The 18667-nt window shown below is 40.2% G+C and overlaps 1 protein-coding gene and 1 long non-coding RNA gene across 3 annotated transcripts in view; one reads left to right on the plus strand and one right to left on the minus strand.

The window, feature by feature from the left end:
- The window catches only part of LOC133661568 (uncharacterized), a 195055-nt gene that overhangs the window by 170218 nt on the left and 6170 nt on the right, over nt 1-18667 (plus strand). The gene's annotated exons all lie outside the window — the stretch shown is intronic.
- On the minus strand, nt 6885-18631 carry fam3c (FAM3 metabolism regulating signaling molecule C). Of its 2 annotated transcripts, XM_062064855.1 has the most exons (10): nt 18532-18631; nt 18047-18091; nt 17860-17964; nt 8703-8729; nt 8489-8612; nt 8372-8430; nt 8258-8308; nt 8104-8188; nt 7900-8026; nt 6885-7344 (listed from the first exon to the last, which is right to left on the minus strand). In XM_062064855.1, exons 2-10 carry the CDS (start codon nt 18075-18077, stop codon nt 7255-7257), a joined length of 699 nt encoding a protein of 232 aa, XP_061920839.1. In that variant the 5' UTR covers nt 18078-18091; nt 18532-18631; the 3' UTR covers nt 6885-7254. The 2 variants fall into 2 exon arrangements, with proteins under 2 accessions (XP_061920839.1, XP_061920838.1); XM_062064854.1 differs by having other exon boundaries at nt 8258-8430.

An 18667-nucleotide genomic window follows, 5' to 3' on the forward strand; every position in this document is an offset into this window, starting at 1 on the left:
AAACACAACCCACAACTTTCAGGCAAACATCCACGGTTAAGCTAAAGGAACATTTCACTCCACAAAAATAGTGTGATTAATCTTGCGTGTATTCATGATTAATGTGATATTCTTTTGCGACTGATCGCATGAGTTAATGCATTAAATTTGACAGGCCTCATATAAAGTACAAGTAGTTCATACAGAGTAGTCCAATTTAACTGGCAACGTTTTGTAGCAGATTCCTAGAAATGGTCATAAGGGGATTTTTGACTCGTCTCTTCCCACATACATGGATCTTTGACTTGCATACTTTAGGACATCATTGTCCAAAGTGCGGTACTGAGCTATTTTTTTATTGGCCTGCGACACATTCTAAATAAAAAAACAAAAGAAAAAATGCCTCTGTCCTAAATCCACCCATAAATGGCACTTGAAAACCAAATTGGCCGACACCCTGTGCATCTACTGTATATTAGGGATGTGAATCTCACGGTAAAACGATTCAAAATATTCTTTGCTCTATAAATTACAATAAAAGTGTTGCAGGTTACAGCATCTCCCCTTGGCTGCAGATGTGTGACGTGTACACACAGCCCGTAACCATAAACCACATTTTTTTAAACGGTTCTTGAAATGTTTTAATTGTAATAAAAAATAACCGTGATTCAGAGGTGAATCACTTTTTGTCCGGCACCCTTACTGTATATAATCTTCGCTGATTTCCATGCATCATGATTATTTATTTGTATTATTATTTTGTCCTGTCTAGCTACTCAGATAAATCATGTAGTTGATGTAGATGCTCATATCTCCTGTACAGATTTACTTTACAAAAGAGAAGTGTGGGATACTTCTCTTGTTGCCTTATTTGTATTGGACTTTATTAAACTGATTTATATTATCATTTGGTGCAGCCGGGCCGGAGCAGGAGGGGATAGAAAGAGAAAAAAAGGAAGACAGAGGGGGAAATTGCGGGGACAAGACAAAGAGACAACAACAGCAAACACAACAATAACAACCACAACAACAGAACAACATCAACGGCGTGGCGAAGTTGGTAGAGTGGCTGTGCCAGCAATCGGAGTGTTGCTGGTTACTGGGGTTCAATCCCCACCTTCTACCATCCTAGTCACGTCCGTTGTGTCCTTGGGCAAGACACTTCACCCTTGCTCCTGATGGCTGCTGGTTAGCGCCTTGCATGGCAGCTCCCGCCATCAGTGTGTGAATGTGTGTGTGAATGGGTGAATGTGGAAATACTGTCAAAGCACTTTGAGTACCTTGAAGGTAGAAAAGCGCTATACAAGTATAACCCATTTACCATTTAACAAATAGGATATGTACAAATATGATGGTAAAAGTGATAGCAAAGAAGCAGTTTTTGAAATAAATATTAATAATACAGAAATGACAATGAACATTATTACACTACAAATGGAGAAATACAAATACCAATATAAATAGCACTATTGATAATGAATAATAACAATAATTACCTCCATTATCAACAATACAATTGTTTCAAATGCAACAATACATATATGTAATGATAACTTGAAATACAAAAGAAAGCAGATAAATGGAGGGGAAGAAAGAGAAGCCAACTATGTTAACCTTGTAGATTGTTATAGTAACAATAGGTTAAGCTTTGTCAGTCTGCCATGTGTTACCCAGTTTCCCCTAGGGCAACCACGTTAATATATGTTTGATGAAACGTGATTATATGCATATATATGTACAGTATGTGTATTTGTATGATTGTACAGTGAATGTATGCATAGTCATGTCATGATTGTGTGCTCATTTTTTTCAATAATAACTTTTTTAAGTGTGCTTAAGCCCTAAAAAGGTTTTTGTTGGTAGAATAACAGTACTAGTATGGAATTATGATAAGAAATGAGATATCTAAAGGGAGTTAGATTAGATATTACACACATTTTTTGTCGGGATTTCCGATATCGGCCGATAAATGCTTTAAAATGTAATATCGGAAATTATCGGTATCGGTTTCCAAATTATCGGTATTGGTTTAAAAATTATCGGTATCGGTTTTAAAAAGTAAAATTTATGACTTTTTAAAAAGCCGCTGTGTACACGGACGTAGGGAGAAGTTCAGAGCGCCAATAAACCTTAAAGGCACTGCCTTTGCGTGTCGGCCCAGTCACATAATATCTACGGCTTTTCACACACACGTGAATGCAAGGCATACTTGGTCAACAGCCATACAGGTCACACTGAAGGTGACCGTATAAACAACTTTAACACTGTTACAAATATGCGCCACACTGTGAACCCACACCAAACAAGAATGACAAACACATTTCAGGAGAACATCCGCACCGTAACACAACATTACAAATACCCAGAACCCCTTGCAGCACTAACTCTTCCGGGACGCTAAAATATACCCCCCCCCAGGGAGAGAATGTTCCAAATTCCAAGCTACTGTTTTGAGGCATGTTAAAAAAAATAATACTTATAGTTACGTATAAGTTTTGGATGTTTTGTTCAAATAATTCACCACATATTAACTTTGATTTACATTGTATTGGTTATCAGGTACAAAATGTGGCCCCACATCCCTACATTTTTCTGCATGCAGCCCTTGCTGGAAAAAGTTTGGACAGCCCTGTTTTAAGATGCGACGATCTGAGGTTACGGCAAAGCCTTGCACTGACCTTCCATCCAAAATAAGAATAACAGTGAAGGGAATAGTCCGACCCCTCAATGGCCCCCAGAAGAATAGAGTTCCCTGGTGTAGCAGGTGTGGAGGTTGTTTTGGTCGAGCTGCTCTGCAGGAGGATTAAAGTTGGCCCGGCGGTCAGGGTTCAGAGGTCGGCCGCAAGCCAAGAGGGGATGAGGAGCTTGAAGTCCTCTGTGAGAGCCACCTTTGTTTAGCGGGCAGAGAGGGGGAGTGGTCAGAAGTGGAAAAAATAAAATAAAAATAGACATTGTTTTGGGACTTGTCTTAAATCTTTCTGTGCTCCCACGACATGGCTCATCATTCCAGGTTTACACTGGAGATGTTCATACATAATGCAACTCCTAGCATGTCTTATATAATTCCACTTCCCACATCTCTTGGTGTGCACATACTGTACATACATGCCATCTTGCTCAAAGGCTGCCCGCAATAACTTATTGATATGCATAGATAGCACAGCAGGAAGTTTGAACACGGACATTTCTCTGCCGCACACTACATTAACAGTAGTTTGTCCATTCATATACACATAATGCAAACGCATCTTTGTCAATTCACATCATACATCCATCTATTCATCCATTTCTTACCGCTTGTCCCTTTTGGGGTGGCGGGGGGTGCTGTAGCCTATCCCAGCTGCATTCAGGCGGTAGGCGGGGTACATTCTGGACAAGTCGCCACCTCATCACAGGGCCAACACAGATAGACAACATTCACACACTAGGGACCATTTAGCAGACAATGAAAACATCTCGGTCCATTTACACACACACATACTGGTTATCATTTGGAATGGGGACCAAGTTTTTGTTTATCACTTGTGGGGACCACCCTTTCTACAGGTTGTGGAGGCATCAAATTTTTTGGGTAAAATGGCCACTGCCCAGTTAGCTCATACACGTCTTTAAATCTCTGGATTGATGAAGTAATGTGCTGATCATTCTTAACTGGGGACCCTGGGGAAAAATAGTTAATATAGTTCATGGGGACCAAATTTATATAATTGTGCATAATTCACACAAATTTGTACATGACTACTGGTACTGAGGACCATTTAAAAAATAAATTTTTTTTTTTAAAAAGTTCATACTTAAACTACCTAGTAAACATGTTTTATGGGCCAAAGCTTAAAAATCACTTTAGGGGACCTGTTTTTTTGTCCCCATACCGTCAGAGGTCTCCTAAAGGTGACTGTGTAAACAGAGTGATGTCCCCAGTAAGTAAGCATTGCCAGAACACACACAAATACTGTACATACACAGACACACAAATAATGTTAACAATTGTTTGTCCATTTTTTTTTACATGTAATGCAAACATATGTCTGTCCATTCACATCATACACAGATAACTAAAATATTTGTCCATTAATACATGCACACACACACGCAAATAATGTTCACAATTCTCTGACGCAGACAGTATTAATAGTTTGTCCATTCATTGTTACATAATACAAACATGTCTGTCCATTCACATCATACAGATTATGAAAACATCTCTGTCTATTTACACCAGGGGTGTCAAACCCACGGGCCGTATCAGGTGTTGTTCTAAATGTGTCCACTGGATGTCGCTATAGCAATTCAAGTGTAACCCCCGTCACACATGACGGTGTTTAAAGATGACGTGTCAGTTGACTATATAAGCGCCCTCTGGATGGGCTGTTGCTACTCCAATCAGCCGCGCCTGTTTTGGCTGGCAGCAGTATCCATGCTCAATAACTTCTTTCATTGTAAATTATCTATTCAGCAGACAATATAAGACGACGTTAAGATGCGAAGACCTAATTGAACTCGACCATCATCTTTTTAGTGAGAGTTTCATACAGCGCTTGCAATTGTTTGAATGCACGATGCCGGCCCTGAACTCCATTGTAAAAATGTGTCTTTCTACATTTGTTGTTTGCTTAAATCATACTTGCCAACCCTGAGACCTCCGATACCGGGAGGTGGGGGGGGCGTGGTTAAGAGGGGAATATATTTAAGCTAGAATTCACCAACTCAAGTATTTCGTATATATATATATGTATATATATATATATATATATATATATATATATATATATATATATATATATATATATATATATATATATATATATATATATACGAAATACTATATACACTAATAATTTCAGTGTTCTGGAGGTTATCCAGTAGATGGCAGTATTGTCCTGTTTAAGAGTGTCACAACATTGCTGTTTACGGCAGAAGAACTGCTTTACGGTAGACTAAACGTGACTGCTGTTGTCGTGTGTTGTTACCGCGCTGGGAGGACGTTAATGAAACTGCCTAACAATAAACCCACATAAGAAACCAAGAACTCGCCCTCGATCATTCTACAGTTATGACGTCATTGGGCAGGCACGCTGTTTATATTGTGGGAAAGCGGACGTGAGAACAGGCTGTCCCCACTCAGGTCCACATTGAGCTGGAGGGGGCGTGGCCTCCAGCTCCGGCTGAATACCGGGAGTTTGTCGGGAGAAAATTTCTGCCGGGAGGTTATCGGGAGAGGCGCTGAATACCGGGAGTCTCCCGCTAAAAACGGGAGGGTTGGCAAGTATGGCTTGAATCTACGATGTTCACATTGGGGCAGCACGGTGGCCAGGGTTAGTGGATGTGCCTCACAATACGAAGGTCCTAGGTTCGATCCCCGGGCTTTGGGTTTTTCTGTGTGGAGTTTGTATGTTCTCCCCGTGACTGCGTGGGTTCCCTCCGGGTACTCTGGCTTCCTCCCACCTCCAAAGACATGCACCTGGGGATAGGTTGATTGGCAACACTAAATTGGCCCTAGTGTGTGAATGTGAGTGTAAATGTTGTCTATCTGTGTTGGCCCTGTGATGAGGTGGCGACTTGTCCAGGGTGTACGCCGCCTTCCGCCCGACTGCAGCTGAGATGGGCTCCAGCAACCCCTGTGACCCCAAAAGGGACAAGCGGTAGAAAATGGATGGATGTCCACATTGGTTAAGTTTGTAGTTATGTTTCCTTGATTTGGGCTGTGGTGAAATTTTTAAAATGGTGTTCGTATTGTAATTGTAATATTTGAATGATAAATGAATGTGTTGTGGCAGCTGCGGATTTCACCAATGCGGTGGTTTAAGAAAACACTCGATTGCTTTTCCAAACACGTCTTTGGTGAACTGCCAACGTGAGAATCCTAAACAGAAAGTGCTTAAAGTTTAATGGCTTTGTAAAAAAAACACTCAAAGTCCATTGTGTTCTTCATGGTGTTTTTGAAACGGCATCCATTTTTTCCTCAGAATTTTCCACTAACATGAGTGTTTTGCCGAGATAATTATTTGTAATGTGTAAATTTTTTAGAATGTGCTTGTTCTATTTTTGACCAAAGACAAAGAAAACGATCTGAAGTTGTCTTTATTTTTAAGTTATCATGCCATGATTGTACCAGTCTGGCCTGCGTGGGAATAGATTTTCTTCCATGCGGCCCCTCAGCTAAAATGAGTTTGATACCCCTGATTTACACACACACACACAAACACACGCAGGATGTTATGTGTGCAGCTCGGGTTGGATCACTGTGTTGCTTTTTAATTTAGTTGGAATATTGCATGAGCATTCTGCAGTACAGTGCGATTTCTCACACATATATTATGCAATCAAGGCTGGATTGAACAAATTAGCTTTAAAATAGGTCATGTGCATAATTCCAATTGATTTTGACTAAGGATTAGTATTTACCCATCTTCTGACATACCGCCAGGTGTTAACCTAGTTTTAACAATAGAAGCCCTGACTACACCTATTTAATGTAATCCTCAATAAAGATTAAAAAAAAATGTGCAGGCAGTAGTGACATTTGGCTATCATTGGGATCAGTGTGATACTGACACTCTCTGCTGGTCAAATATATATAAAGAGAATTTCTGACAGGCAGCCTGTGTTCATCATCTTGCTTTGCTGCCACCCAGCGGCGTTTTTCTAGTACTACAGTGTAATTGTTTGTATTCTGTCACTGGCAGCCACTACAAATCTTTACTTTACATCTGATTTATATAGTATATGTATAAAGGGACAATCGGTAGAAAATGGATGGATGGATATTAACACAACTGTATAGGTAAATGTAGATTTAATTGTGTTATGTTAAACTGTAGAACCACCTTAAAAGTAACTACCAAGATCCGCATGTTAATCATTAACTCCTCTTGTATGTGCATGTGTAAAGAAGCCATTCATCATACTGGCCGTATTGTTTATTTAAAGAAATTATATTATTCTGTACATTGTTCATTAACCCTACCTCGCAAATATATGTACAAAGTTCACAGCTGTCACATCATTAATTACAATATCTGTCAGGAATAAGAAAAAAAGTAGCGAAATGAAAAGGTGAGCAAGTTGAGCAGGAGTCGACAACAGTGCAATAACACTGGACTAAAAATTTGTTTTTGGATTCCAGCAAACCAAAAAATCAAGTTCCGTCTTATCAGTGCGCTCTACCTGCAGCCTTTTGGATGATTGGCAATGTGATAATGACTGTCACTGGAACGAGGAAGGCGAATAAAAGGCTAAAAGGCGGCTGGTCCGGGTAAGGACAGAGGACCAGGCTCAGTTTGTCCTCTGAGGCACGCAGCCTTCCATCTCCAGGACCTCCGGCCATCCCTCATACTTGTTTGTGTCTGCGCTGTTCTTGATGTGCTGCACAGAAGAAAAGAACATGGTGGACAACAGGAAATACAACAAAGATTAACATCCCGGCCTTTACTGCGTTTAAAACAAGCACGGAAAAACACTGGCTTGGTTAGGTCGCTGGAAACTAGGAACCGGATAGACTTCCAAACATTCCTCAGTTATGTTAGTTCCTCATGTGAGTACAGCGGTCAGCGTTTCAATACTTACTTTCGGCCAAAAATAAATAGGACATGCTTTAAAAACAAAAACAATTATTCGATAAAGTGAAGTTGCAAGCTTGGAAGCGCAATGTGGCGAGGGATACAGACACCAAAAATATAAAGACAAATCACATTTTATTGCAAATACTTATATTTTGCATGCAAAAAAACTATGCAAACTAGATTTAACATTAACACAATTAACATTTGTTGCTTTCTTTTGGCTTCTGATTGGCCTAGAGGGCCTTACAGGTGTCCCATGTTCCATTGGCGTTCGTTGACACCATTTTTTTGTCCTCAGATGTTCTATTCTTGGACACTGAAGCAACCTTTTCTTCAGGAAAAAAAAAAGTCACACTACCTGCTCAAACGGACTCTTGGTCTTGATCCCTTTCCCTCCGACAAAGACCCAGTTATCCCGGAAGCCCAAGTTGTTGATGTTCGTGCTCCCCAGATCAGCGATCAGGTTTCGGGCTTCGTCGTTGAGCCTAAAAACCAAACAAACAAAAAAAACGGCGTCACTTGATGACAGCATGAAACGTGCGAAAAAAACAGCGGTTCTTACTTGGTGGAGGGATCGTCAAAAGACGCCATCATGGTGATCGTGCCTTCCGGGATTCCCTTTAAGAACTGGATGAGGGGGGCCACGTCTGGGAGGGACACAGTGAAACTCTACATGCTTTGTAAAGATGTCAAACATTTTTGAAAGCAGTTCTTACTTCCTGCCCACATGTCAAAGGAGTCTGTCTTGTTAATCTCTCCTGTTTTTCCTACGGGAGACATTTTATTGTGTATTGATAACACACAAGTGGCATAAAAGGGGACTTTAATACCATTGACAAGAGCGATGTTGATTCCTCTTCCAACGTTATTCTTCACGCCGCTCATTATCCTGAAAAGGACAACGTGAGTTCGTGTTTGACTTGACACCTTCATCAAACGCCACTTACAGTTTATCCTCCAGACAGATTTTAGGACCCACCACGCTGGCCGCGCCGCTCGCCATCTTGAAGGCAAAGTGTCCATCGGGACACGCCTTTGACAGTCCACATTTGTGTCGGACTGGTGTGATCGCTGAGTGGGGGGGGGCACAAAATGAGAGATTTTGATGTGAGAGGAAGAATGAGCAAAATTCAAAGAAACAAAAAAGGAAAATAAACTTACAGCCTCCATGCATTGGTAAGGATTTGACTGGAAAACAAAAAAAAAGAGCTTTAGGAGATTTCAAGATGCAGATTTCAGGGTCGTACTTACCATTAGGCCTGGGCTGTGTGTGTGTGTATGTATGTATGTATGTATATATAAATTAATATTGTTATAATTGATTATTAAGAGTATGTGAAAACTCAACTCCTACCTTGTTTACTTCTGTGACAACCTCTTAAGCTTTGTAATCAATCAGAAATATCAAGCAGCTAAAAGTCAAACATGGATAAGTGTGGAGAAAGTGTTTTTCATTTTTCCCCATCATGCCTTGCAACAGATTTAAATGGGTGTAATTTCGAATGTGTAATGGGGATGGGACAGTTTTTCCCAATAATATCCACAAAGTTCAGTGAGCAAGTTGTGTTATGTGTGACTATGTGTGCTGACTTTTTGTGATGTTGATTTTTTTTCTCCCTACACCATGCCTCAGAAAGGTCGTTTGGATTGGGTCATATAAGTAAATGTGACATCAAAAAAAGTACACATCATGGTCTACCTGGGTTTCTCGCACAGCCAGGTTGCTTATTGACCTTGCACTGTACTGTCGTCTCGCGGACTAAACTGAAGATACCGGCTGGCCGCATTTGGCCCGTGGGCTGGGGTTTGGACACCCCTGCATTAGGCAAACACAGGCCTGGGGCCCTCAAATCTCTCTTAAGAGTGATTCAAGGTTTGCAAATTGATCATGGTTAGGTTTTGTTTTTTTTACCAAAAAATACACAACACCAGCTAGCGTATGTTACCATTAGTGCAACATACTTATTTTTTACAACTACTAAGTTTTTTTTTTTTTAAATTGCTCGTCATTTGTTTGGCGTTCAGGCTTATAGCCCTTTGAGACACTTGTGATTTAGGGCTATATAAATAAACATTGATTGATTGATTGATATCACTCACTGCACGTATGCGCAGGGAGTGCGTGCACATAAACAAAAACAGACCAAAAGAAGCAACTAACAAACTGTAGTCAGGTTGTTGTTAGCCCCCCCGTTTTACTTTTGTCTTTTTGAACAAAAGACAGCTACCTTGACCACCCCCGAACTGTGAACAATCACTGTAGACACTTTTCACCTTTGATCACTAAAGACATGACCCAAAGTCACCTCCATATTTATACTGTTGACTGTCAATCAGAATGTGCAATAATGTTATGTTACTTTCTGTGCCTTGTATATACATTTGTATTTGTATTTTTTTTAATTTTTAGCTAAGTACTGTGGACTTGTTGAAGGGTGGACTAGCAAAGTCAGATTTTCATTGTACGACAAACTGTTTAACTGTGCATATGACAATAAACAATTCTGAATCTTGAATGATACAATATACATTCAATGATAGTTACATCGCTATCCTTAGCTAACAACACAAAGCTCATGCTAGTGTACATGTTACGTACGGGCATAGTTGTGTCATTGCGTGCTGAAAGACATAAGAGAGCATGATATAATGCTTAAAATACAAAGGAAAGGTAGAGCTCTCTAGGTATCTGCATATAGGTTGCAAACAGCCTGTTAAAGGAATATTTTCCCTCCTTTGGGCAAAATAGAATGCCTTAGCAGTTACTATCTTTGACCTTGGTTCCACATTCCAAATAAACTCAAGCTGTACGCACACACACATACAGTGTATTATTCTGTCTAGTTATGTTACAATGTACCAGATGCGGATGGAGTGAGATGGGCACACGCACATTCTAGTTCAAACACAAAGTTAACTTTCGGTTTGAGATCTCCACAAAGGCGGGGCTGCAAGATGAACAAATTGAGCTCTATAAATAAAATAAACAAACAAAAGCATACCGGATGTGAAGAGCGACCATTTTAAGGTAATTTGCGGGACTTTAGACAGATTGGTCTTCTCATCTGCGCTGTTATTGCTACCGTTTGTACTAACTTCTTTTTGTAGAATAAATTGTTCATCTTCAATTCCAGTCACCTTGCTTTAGAATAAAATAATCTGTGAGGACCTTAATTAAAGAGAGGTTCTGAACAAGCCCCTTTAATTAAGTTTTCGTCCATTTAAAAGTTACATAAAAATGTTTAATCAATCATTATTGTTTGACAGCTCCCCTCTTCATTGTCAGGCTTGGCTGTGTGAAGTTGGCCTCCCTTATTGAAAATATTAAAATGACAATTTGTGCTGGTCAGTGCAGTCAAAATTTCTGTTTTTAAAAAGGTATTGTAAAATTAAAAAATAGTAAATAAAAAATGGTGCTTTGTTTGTGCTGTAAAATATGTTTGTAACTATTAGTTTTAATGCTCTTCGTGTTTAATATTCATACGCAGCCGCACCCCTCATAACACCAGACTTTCTCACACAATTGTGCTACATTTATCCAGTTCAGTCTCACATGTTTTTATTGTTTTACTAATCACACTGGTGACGCCCTAAACGCTGGTGCAATGTTTGCTGCTTTGTGCAGTTAATAGCCTTAATGGCGCATCAAGCTGCGCAGAGAAGATTGTAACAATAAATGTCAGTGGTGACGCTCATCTCTCTCGGGCAGAGCAGCGAGGCGAGTGAGAGTGAGAGTGAGAGATGCACTGTTTGCACAGACAGACAGTAAAACACAAACTCTGAGGAAAATTTGTCAAGAAACAGCAACCAAAGTATCGATCACCTCGAACTAGTATCAATGCGATAGCAATACCCACCTTGGTATTGATACCATCAATATTTGGATTGATGCTCCCACCTTTAGTATTCAGTCTTGTGGTTTAACACGTGTTGAATGTTTGGTCACCACTGATTTTTGACAAATATAACAGCGTCTTGGATGTTTGTGTTGCTGAAATAGATCCACACTTGATCCGTTTACAATCAGCCACCGTTTGTAGAGACTGACTGACAGAGTAAAGTGTCCGCTGCGCTTACGCATTACACACTTACCCAGGTGGAAGCAACAACAACAAAAATGGAGTTCCCACCAAGCGCATTATCATTTTAGACAAGCTCTTAATATTTTTGTTATATTTCCACTCTGTTTCTGTTAATGATATACAATGACCTCAAATTACCGATGTATCAAATAATCCATATTTTTATTCAAGGATTGGGTTTCCAGTATAAAGAATAGTCTGGTATCTAAGGTATTGATAGATATGTCAATATCCATCCGCACATCGCTATGGGCGTGAATACAAATACAACTTTAATTACATTAAAACTAAGTTAGACAAACATTTTTCACAGCACTAACATTTGGGACAAGTTTGGGGGCTGCGTAAGAATAATAATACATTAATAACATTAAAACTGTAATAAACAAAAACAATTGTACAGCACTGACGTTTGGGATACGTTTGGGGAGAGTTTGAAGTTGGGGGGCTGGGTGGCATCATTGGTCAGCAAATTTATTTTAGAACAACTTAAGAGCCTTATTGGCACAAATGAATGGCAGTGTCATTTTAATATTTGCAATTATAAGTGAGGCCAACTTCACACAGGTGCTGACTTGATTCAGGCAGAAGTTTCAAAACAAATTTGTTGGCCTGGTTTGGAAAAATGTACCCAAGTGAAAGTGAAGCGGAAAATAGTAGAGAAGAAAATCTGTTTTTTATTAAAACTACCCAAGTTGTCAACTTTTTTCTCACTGACACTGAATGTAGGTGCTCTTCAACAGAACCAGTCAGCAGAGGTGAAGTGGCAAGTGACGCTTTTCATCACAAATATGTGCTTATTGAAATGGTGAACTATGGAACCGAGGCCTACTGAAACCCACTACTACCGACCACGCAGTCTGATAGTTTATATATAAATGATGAAATCTTAACATTGCAACACATGCCAAAACGGCCGGGTTAACTTATAAAGTGCAATTTTAAATTTCCCGGGGAACTTCCGGTTGAAAACGTCTATGTATGATGACGTTTGCGTGTGACGTCAATGGTTGAAACGGAAGTATTCGGACACATTGTATCACAATACAAACAGCTCTGTTTTCATCGCAAAATTCCACGCTATTCTGGACATCTGTGTTGGTGAATCTTTTGCAATTTGTTTAATGAACAATGGAGACTGCAAAGAAGAAAGCTGTAGGTGGGATCGGTGTATTAGCGGCTGGCTGCAGCAACACAACCAGGAGGACTTTAGTTGGATAGCAGACGCGCTATCCGACGCTAGCCGCCGACCGCATCGATGATCGGGTGAAGTCCTTCGTCGCGCCGTTGATCGCTGGAACGCAGGTGAGCACGGGTGTTGATGAGCAGATGAGGGCTGGCGTAGGTGGAGCACTAATGTTTTTATCATAGCTCTGACGAGGTCCCGTAGCTGAGTTAGCTTCAATGGCGTTGTTAGCAACAGCATTGCTAGGCTTCAACAGGCGGCACAGCATTAACCGTGTAGTTACAGGTCCAGTGTTTGGTTCGGTGTCTCCTGATAGTAGTAATGTTGATCTTCTGTCTATCCTTCCAGTCAGGGGCTTATTTATTTTGTTCCTATCTGCATTTAAGCACGATGCTATCACGTTAGCTCCGTAGCTAAAGTGCTTCACCGATGTATTGTCGTGGAGATAAAAGTCACTCTGAATGTCCATTTTGCGTTCTCGACTCTCATTTTCAAGAGGATATAGTATCCGAGGTGGTTTAAAATACAAATCCGTGATCCACAATAGAAAAAGGAGAAAGTGTGGAATCCAATGAGCCCTTTTACCTAAGTTACGGTCATAGCGAAAAAAGATACGTCCTGCACTGCACTCTAGTCCTTCACTCTCACGTTCCTCATCCACGAATCTTTCATCCTCGCTCAAATTAATGGGTAATCGTCGCTTTCTCGGTCCGAATCGCTCTCGCTACTGGTGTAAACAATGGGCAAATGTGAGGAGCCCTTCAACCTGCGACGTCACGCTACTTCCGGTACAGGCAAGGCTTTTTTAATCAGCGACCAAAAGTTGCGAACTTTATCGTCGATGTTCTCTACTAAATCCTTTCAGCAAAAATATGGCAATATCGGGAAATGATCAAGTATGACACATAGAATGGATCTGCTATCCCCGTTTAAATAAAAAAAATTCATTTCAGTAGGCCTTTAATGTAACACACGAACATACACATTAACACCAGCAAGTAGTTACAGTATGAATGGGTATATATAGTTTATTATTTGCACACACTATTGACCAGTAATGCACCGGCATATGGTCTACGAAAAAAGACGTATTTTGATTACCGCAACAGCGTTGCCGAAACCAGATGTTGTGACACAAGCTATTTGTATGAGGTTGTCTGTAGCACAGGCAGCATGTACGCGATGTAGACGACGTACTTTAATATACCCACAAACGGCGATTTACACAACTTAAGATGACAGTGGTGGCTTTTAAGGAGAGGAAGACTCGCAGCAGGCGTGGCACAAGTGTGACATCAGGCTCTCTGCAGCTCGCTTTTGGTCGCGGACATGCAGCGACAGAAGTAAAGAGTCTCTAAACACGAGTACAGTATACAACAGACCTGGGCATTGTGCGGCCCGCGGGCCGCATCCGGCCCTTTGTACGTCCCTGTCCGGCCCGCGTGAGGCCAATTATAAATTACAAAATAAATTTTAAAAAGCATCTATTTCGAGTGTGCAATACAACGGTGCTGCTTTTGTTTTGAAAAGCGTTATTTGTATTACTTCCGTGTGGACGTATGCTCGTGCGCGCAGCGGCAATCTCAAATTACAAAATAAATAAAAAAAAACATCTTTGTCGTGCGTGCAATACAACTGTGCTGCTTTTATTTTGAAAAGTGTTATTGTCCGTATGTCCTGTGAGGGAAGGCGCACAGCGACTAAAAAGAGAAAAGTTGATGACGAATGGCGTGTTTTCAACAAGACAAGTAAAGGTAAAGCTGTGTGCTTATTTGTGGTACACACGTTGCTGTGTTTAAAGAATATAGTGTAACGACCTGCTGAAGTAGATGTTGTCTTCTTGAGTTGCGTAAATGAGGAGTGAGGAGACGTGCGTGTGGAAGGAACGAGATATGTTGAGCTGTGTTAGTATAGCTTGCTCAATAAAAGTTTAAAAAGAGCGTCAGACTTGATGTGCACTCTTTCTGGACACTACAATTGGTGGCAGAAGTAAAACTTTGCGCATACTGCACTGTTTGTGTGCTACGTCATCGGGAGGTACGTGCCACGTGAGGAGCTCGCCGCAAAGAGAGAGAGAGAGAGAGAGAGAGAGAGAGAGAGAGTGTTTACAGGTGCAGCCACGCTGCTTGCCACGGGGGGAATTCCGCCCTCAATGAAGACTCCCAGGTTTGATGGCAAGGCGAACTGGGAGGCATTTCATCCCACTTCTGACATCAATTGTAGCGTCCAGAAGAAGTGCACACCAAGTCTGATGCACTTTTTAAACTTTTATTGAGCATGCTATACTAACACAGCTCAACTTATCTCGTTCTTTCCAAAAGGAAAACCAATCCTCACTCCTCATTTCCGCAACAGCAACGCTTCCTCCTTCTTCGCCAATCACCTTACAGGCGTGCTACGTTCACAATGTTTTCTTATCTGGTTAAATAAAGGTTTTACAACAAAGAGGATGCAGGATAAAGTGACAGAAATTGAAATTTTTGTATTGTAATATACATCAGGAAGTGTTGTGTAAGAAAGTGTTAAAAATAAAACCATCAAAAGCCATCTGCTTTTGTATAAAGATAAGTTAGGTTAAATGAAAATATTATTATTATTATTATCTATCTTACGGTATATCAAAAATAATTTGAGCAAAATTTAATTGAAATATTGTCAGTGTGGCCCCCCAGCAGTGCTCAGGTTGCTCATGCGGCCCCCGGTAAAAATTAATTGCCCACCCCTGGTATACAATAACACCAGAATGAGATGCTAGATTTGTTGCTAGTCGTTTTTAATAAAGAAAGAGTGACTAAAAAGATTGGCGAAATCTCTAGAAAAAAAATTCTCAACAAAGTACATTGTACAATAAGCAGCAACAATTAAAAAATTGGTCAACAAAACATTGTATTTAAAATAGGGCTGCAACAACTAATCGATTAAATCGATTAAAATCGATTATTAAAATAGTTGCCGATTAATTTAGTCTGCTATGCGCAGAGGGTTTTATTTTTTATTTTTTTAATAAACCTTTATTTATAAACTGCAACATTTACAAACAGCTGAGAAACAATAATCAAAATAAGTATGGTGCCAGTATGCTGGTTTTTTTTCAATAAAATACTGGATAGGATAGAAATGTAGTTTGTCCCTTATCCGATTATTAATCAATTAATCAAAGTAATAATCGACAGATTAATCGATTATCAAATTAATCGTTAGTTGCAGCCCTAATTTAAAACAAAAAAAATAATAACTTGGAAAAATATTTGGGTAACCGGTCCTATAGTAAGAGTGTGGTTTTAGTATATTATTATTAACAAACATGTAGCATTTATGCTAATAACGTGTGGACACTTATGAGTGAACAAAACATTGTCTTTAAAAAATTAACTTAAAAAAATCATTTAGGTAGAGTGAGGTTTTTTTTCCGCAAATAATTAACAAAGAGCAAAATAATATTATGTAAGAATTATATGTTAACACTATAATTAGTAATAACAGATATGTTTGAAATGTATGTTTACAGTTTGTCTTTTTAAAGAAAATATATGCATCATCGCAAATAATGTGATGATGTAATATTGACCACGCCCACAGCCACGCCCTCACCGCCACAGGTATCTTAGCAATTTCGGGAAAACCCTGCAAGGGTTATGTCAAATGAAATGCTCGCTCAGCGGAAAGGCAGTCAAGCAGAAACTCAGGATGCCCTTTTTTCTGTCTCGTCTCTTGTTTAAACACGGCAGCCGCGCTCTTTTTTTTACTACCAGTCACACACTTCCAGCCTTCACAATGATAGCAATGCGGTCAAAATGGGTTACATCTTATTAAATATTGATTTATATTCCTATCTATTACAATAAAAGCGTCGGGATGAGTGATACTCATTGCGCATCTCGCAAGCCCATGTTCTTGTTATGTAGTTTACTTTGGGCCTCTTATTGACTAAATCAGGTGTCAAACGTACGGCCCGAGGGCCGGATCAGGCCCGCGAACAGGTGTTCTCCGGCCCGCAGGATGAGTTTGCTAAGTAGGAAAATGAGCCGAAATTTTCTAAATGTTCTTAATGTGTCCACTAGATGTCGCAATAGCAATTATTTGAATCTTTGTAGATTATACTACATACTGTATGTAAAAAAAATAAACCACGTCAGTGCACCAGTCAAGGGAAACTAAGCAAAATACATAACATCCTGTAATTTGATTTTGATGTTATTTTGTTATCTTGATAGATTGAAAATTAACACCAATGAGTTGACTGATGAACATTGTCACATAATTTATTCAGAAAATATAAATTACGACAAATAAAGATAGAATACTATTAACCGCAACATCCATTCATCTTCTACCGCTTATTCCCTTCGGGGTCGCGGGAGCCTATCTCAGCTACAATCGGGCGGAAGGCGGGGTACACCCTGGACAAGTCGCTACCCCATCACAGGGCCAACACAGATAGACAGACAACATTCACACACTAGGGCCAATTTAGTGTTGCCAATCAACCTATCCCCAGGTGCATGTCTTTGGAAGTGGGAGGAAACCGGAGTACCCAGAGGGAACCCACGCAGTCACGGGGGGAGGACATGCAAACTCCACACAGAAAGATCCCGAGTTCAGGATCAAACCCAGGACCTTTGTATTGTGAGGCAGACGCACTAACCCCTCTACCACCGTGCTGCCCTAACCGCAACATGTAAGTGTAAAAAACAACAAAAAACATTATGATTTGTACAATTTCAGAATGTGCTTGTTCTATTTTTAAACAAAGAAAACAATCTGAAGTTGTCTTTATTTTTAAGTTATCGTGCCGTGATTTTACTAGTTCGGGAGTAGATTTTTCTCCATGTGGCCCCTGATCTAAAATGAGTTTGACACCCCTGAACTAAATACTAAATAGTCCCCCCGCCAGACTTCCTGTTACCATGATTTGATTACGCGGACCCCGACTTAAACAAGTTGAAAAACTTATTCGGGTGTTACCATTTAGTGGTCAATTGTACGGAACATGTACTGAACTGTGCAATCTACTAATAAAAGTTTCAATCAATCAATCCTGGTCACTCACCGATGACGTTGCCCAGCTTGAAATCCATCTTGACTTCCAGCAGCTGAAAAGCCAAGTAGGCGGCGAGGAGGAACGCGAAGATGATGGCTGCTAGTTTCAAAATACCTTGCAAAGGAAACAAACAAAAGTAGTGAGCAGTATTTAAAGTTGCGTCAAAGTGGCCCAATGCTGCAGCTGACGTCATTACCTCCAGCCCGCACCATCATAGTCACCACCATCCACTTGTGACCACCTTCAAGATGCACCAACACACACTTAAAGACCATGTGTTTACAACATAAACAACACTTGTAATGATGTGTTTACTAAATACGGAGAAGAGCGAGAGCATTTGAGCTAGCTGTTTGGCTAGCTGCCACCCAACGTTTGGAAGCATGAGTGGCACTTAAACCCCACTAAACAAACTTTTAACCTCACAACAGTGTTAGAATTAGAAACTTTAAACACATTCGTCGATGTTTAGATGTGTGGTGTAAAGGTCAACAGCGAATAGTTGAACACACTAGAAGTGACGCTACGTGGAGTGCAACGGAGTCTCACGGGTAACAGATTTCGGTACAACACCGGCATTTCTAAACCGAAGACTGAGGCACTCCATTGACTTAAAAGTACTGACAATGTCTCCCTTTTAGAGGAGAAAAGGTTAAAAAAGACAAGTATTGGATTACTTACAAGTAACTACACAGCTGCCTACACGCCGGACTCCGCAAATGACACTTGAGCTGCTTTATTCGCATGGGGCGGTCGCTTTCACAATGCATTGAAATAAGGCGGAAGAGAATGACACAAAGATGTTTCAACGTGTTTT

Source organism: Entelurus aequoreus, linkage group LG12 (genome assembly GCF_033978785.1).
Source record: "Entelurus aequoreus isolate RoL-2023_Sb linkage group LG12, RoL_Eaeq_v1.1, whole genome shotgun sequence".
Classification (NCBI taxonomy): domain Eukaryota; kingdom Metazoa; phylum Chordata; class Actinopteri; order Syngnathiformes; family Syngnathidae; genus Entelurus; species Entelurus aequoreus.